General features: G+C 36.9%; 1 protein-coding gene across 1 annotated transcript; it reads left to right on the top strand.

Annotated features, from left to right (window-relative positions):
* Positions 3-4,057, top strand: LOC109820901 (peptide deformylase 1A, chloroplastic; the record flags this gene model as incomplete). The annotated part of the gene is made up of 4 exons (XM_020387095.1): positions 3-380; positions 1,808-1,897; positions 2,013-2,080; positions 3,723-4,057. Coding segments are annotated over 4 exons (792 nt in total), but the record flags the coding sequence as incomplete, so codon positions are not given.

The following is a 4,063-nucleotide window of genomic DNA, read 5'->3' as shown; positions in this document are numbered from 1 at the left end:
GCCTCCTCCCAATCTCCAAAACCCTGTTCCTCCAAACCTCAAAGTCCCGCCGATGCCCATTTCATTCCCTCCATGAAAGTCCAAACTTTTCACCAAAATCCCCTCATTTTCATCATTTCAGGCAATATAAAAGACCCCCTTCAAAGGTCTCGCCTTCTTCTGCTTGGTTCTCGGGCTTTGGATCGAACAAGAAGACGGCAGAGGTTCTCCCTGAGATAGTGAAGGCTGGGGACCCAGTTCTTCATGAGCCAGCGAGCGAGGTGCCCATTGAAGAGATTGGGTCGGAGAGGGTTCAGAAGATTGTTGATGATATGATTGGGGTAATGAGGAGAGGTCCTGGAGTTGGGCTTGCTGCTCCACAAATTGGCATTCCTTTGAGGGTAAATTTTCTTTTTGAGCTAATTGATGATTGTTTTACTGGCATTAATGACTGAAGACTGGAAAGGAGTAATTTTGATGGGTGATGTTCGTGTTTTGAGCTTTATAATAGCAAAATACGGTATATTTGCACGATAATGCAGCATATTTGTTTAGTTGAGCACGGTGGAATGAAGAAACTAGGAGAACCCAGTTGCTAAAATGTGGTTAATTTTTGTTTGTGGTGTCAGAAAATAGGAGGAGGAGAATCAGGATGGTGATTCTGAATGATTTTGATAGAATATGTTTATTGTAGTATCATTTGTTTGCCCTTGATTCTTGAGGCAGTAGACGAATAATCATACAAATGATTGAGAATAGTAAAATGTTAGGGGCAGGATAAGTAGATTAGTTTAATCTAGATCCTCAGATGTTTTACTTGCTTCAGTATGTAACTTGGTTGATGTTCCAGAGTAGCACTATTAGTCTATACATTCACTTAAGGAGAAATCAGTTAACATGTTGACTCATGGAAATACTTTTCTGGTTTTCAATATGCGTCTTTATTTATTTTCAGTTCCATGGGTTACCTACATGTGGGGCTATACCGCTATACGTACACATGAAATTCTCAGCAATGTCTCCCGTCGCTTGTGAATATGAGTCAATCATCCATGATAAACCATTGCCCCTCTACCCACTTGGTCTAAACATATAGAGGAAACATAGCAACTGCATGTAGGATCTTCCACCATACGTGGACTAACCAGGTCTTAATTAGTGAGGCACTATAGGTCATCTGTTGATTAACTTGGCTTTGATTTAAATCGGCACCATGGAACAAACATCATGGCAATTAATATCCATGGGATCTTCTGCTGTTTATGGGCTAACTGGAGCTTAGTCTTTCTCACTTGATCGAAATTGGTAATCATGGAACAAAACATGGCTACAACATCAGCTATTCTCCTGAAACTTTCTCGATTTGTATTGGATTTCACTGTTCCTAAGATCACAGTCTAGTCTATTAGTATTCTACCACTTTTTTAGGAGGTATCTGGTCCTTCTGGAAGTTATCAGGCCTTGAACAGATGTTTAACACCAAATTAAGCTAAAAGTTCAAGCTAGTAGGTATTGGCTAAAGTTTTTATTGATCCGCCACTTACCCCCTTCTAATTCCATCTTATTTGAGACTACACATGCACATGAATTTCCCAATGTTAGGAGAAAATCTACCACAGAAAAGAAAATTACCTCTCATTATATACGGTCAAGCTGAAGTCACTGTTTTCCTCCATTGAAAGTTTTCCCCCTTTTTAGGTCTAGTGTTTCATTTTCAGGATAAGGCTTCTCGATATGTTTAAGCTTACCATGTTTGTCCAGACCTCAACCATTATGTTAATTGTTAGTAAACAAGATTCATATTTGCCTTTACTATGCCATATTGCAGATTATTGTTCTGGAAGACACAAAAGAATACATTAGTTATGCTCCTAAAAAGGAAATTGAAGCACAAGATCGACGGTCTTTTGATCTTCTGGTAAGTTAAAGTGTTAAACGTCAAAGCAAGGAACTTTGGGTCCATGTTCTATTTGGTATTTCAGTGTTTAATGTTTCTTTTACATATCCATCATCTGTCAGTTTTTCTGAGTCAGGTCATAATTAATCCAAGGCTTCAGAAGAAAGGAAACAAAACTGCACTGTTCTTCGAAGGATGCTTGAGGTAAGCAACAGAAGAAATTTCACATAGATCCACCTTTTTCTGGTTTTACAAACAATGTGGTATGTAAAAATAGAAACTCTTTGCTTTGCTAGTGTGGATTATGACGACTGAGATTCTCTGATTTAAATTACTAGTATGCACCTCTTGCAAAGCACTGGCCCGCTATTTTTTTAAGCACTACATTTTGAACTTGCCTCCCTCTTAGTTTTAATACATTTAATTTAATTATTGTATGCTTAAAATTAGAAATCATATCTACTCCTCTATACTTGAAGAAGGATCCAAATGTTAATACATTTAATTTAGAAATCATATTTACTCCTCTATACTTAAAGAATGATCCAAGTTTTAATGCATTTGATTTGTTTTGCTGTTTACGATATAATAATTACTGTAGCATGAATAACTTCAAGTTTGAAGAATCAGCTTTGATTTACTGTTCACACTGCAGTAAAAGATCGCATCTGGCCAGTGTTCATGATACAATATTACTGTAGCATGGACAATAATTCTTGGATTCTCCAAGTATTGAGGAGTAGATGTCCGTTCTTGAATATGTATAATTTAATAGTGCAATCAAAGTCTAACAGAAATTATCTGTGCTAGTTTTACATTGATTTACTAGTACACTTTTATGATGGCATATACCTTTTAATTTTTTGAATATTTGTATTGCATAGAGCAGTGTGTTTTCATTTATTTCTTTAGTGTATTTCACGCTTATTGGAGATGAGACTTCTTTGTCTCGAAGAATTTGGGAAACTTGCTCTTCTTGCATGAACTTGTAAGTAGGTAGTAAATCTGATAATTTTCATATTAGCCATCTGAAATACTAGGTATTATGGTAAGACCTCTCCTTGCCTCTAGTTTACCTCTGTGGGCTTGCTGGATTCCTCTACACATTGCTTCTTGCTTGTGCTTGTTGTAGGTCAAAACCCACAGTTCTCTTTTCTTACATGATTATGTAGTCACATACATTTTTCAAGATGTATTCAATATTCATGATTAACCAATGACTCGTTTTTTCGTCCGTTCACGAATTTTTTGCAGTTCCATGGCCATGCAACAATATTATTTCTTTGAATCTCTCCCGCAATGTCTTCCAAAAAAAGAAGCAAAGAAAAGAGAGGAAACACAGCCACTACATGCTGAAACACTCACAAAAATAGTTGCTTTAGGGAAATGGCAGTAGAAAAATAGTAGGTAAAAGAAAAGAAAGATCCATCAGAATATCTTACTTCAATCTGATCCCAAGACAAGGGTTGATTCAAAATCATTACACCTTACAGATATATATTTTCTGTTTGTTAAATAATATTTAAATAGTAATTCTGATAGCCTGAGAGGTTAAGTTTTCAAGAAGTCACGGGACTAGTAGCACTGAGATACAGTCCACAGGAAATTACACAATATAGACTAATAAAATGTCCTGAGGACGAAAAAGAATTTGCATTGAAGAAATGCTTCCCTTAATTTTAGTTGTTTACCCCTTTGTATACGTTCTGAAGGTAGTCTTGCTGTTCTATAGCTTTACACACGATATCAGTCTCCTTTCATCTCAAATTTCTTGTATCTATGTTACATTTGTTAATCCTCCATATGAATGAGCCAATTCATCTTATTTGTTTCAATTTTATTTTAGTGTTGATGGATTTAGAGCAGTTGTCGAGAGGCACCTTGAGGTTGAAGTCACTGGTTTCAACCGTGATGGAACCCCTCTCCAAATATACGCTAGAGGCTGGCAGGCACGCATATTACAGCATGAGTATGATCATCTCGATGGCACAATCTATGTTGATAAATTTGTTCCGAGGACATTTAGGACCGTAGAAAATGTCGATTTACCACTTCCCGTTGGGTGTCCGCAGCTTGGCGTTCGCTCATTAGAACAAGCTTGAGATTGGTTCTGATTCGGAAGGAAGAGCTTTTGATTATTCTTTGAACACTGATTTGTGGAACTTCATTCTTAATGGCCTGCCAATC

The sequence above is a fragment of the Asparagus officinalis genome, chromosome 8, assembly GCF_001876935.1.
Source record: "Asparagus officinalis chromosome 8, Aspof.V1, whole genome shotgun sequence".
Classification (NCBI taxonomy): Eukaryota; Viridiplantae; Streptophyta; class Magnoliopsida; order Asparagales; family Asparagaceae; genus Asparagus; species Asparagus officinalis.
Note: the sequence above shows the minus strand (reverse complement) of the source record. Positions and strands in the feature narration are given on the sequence as shown.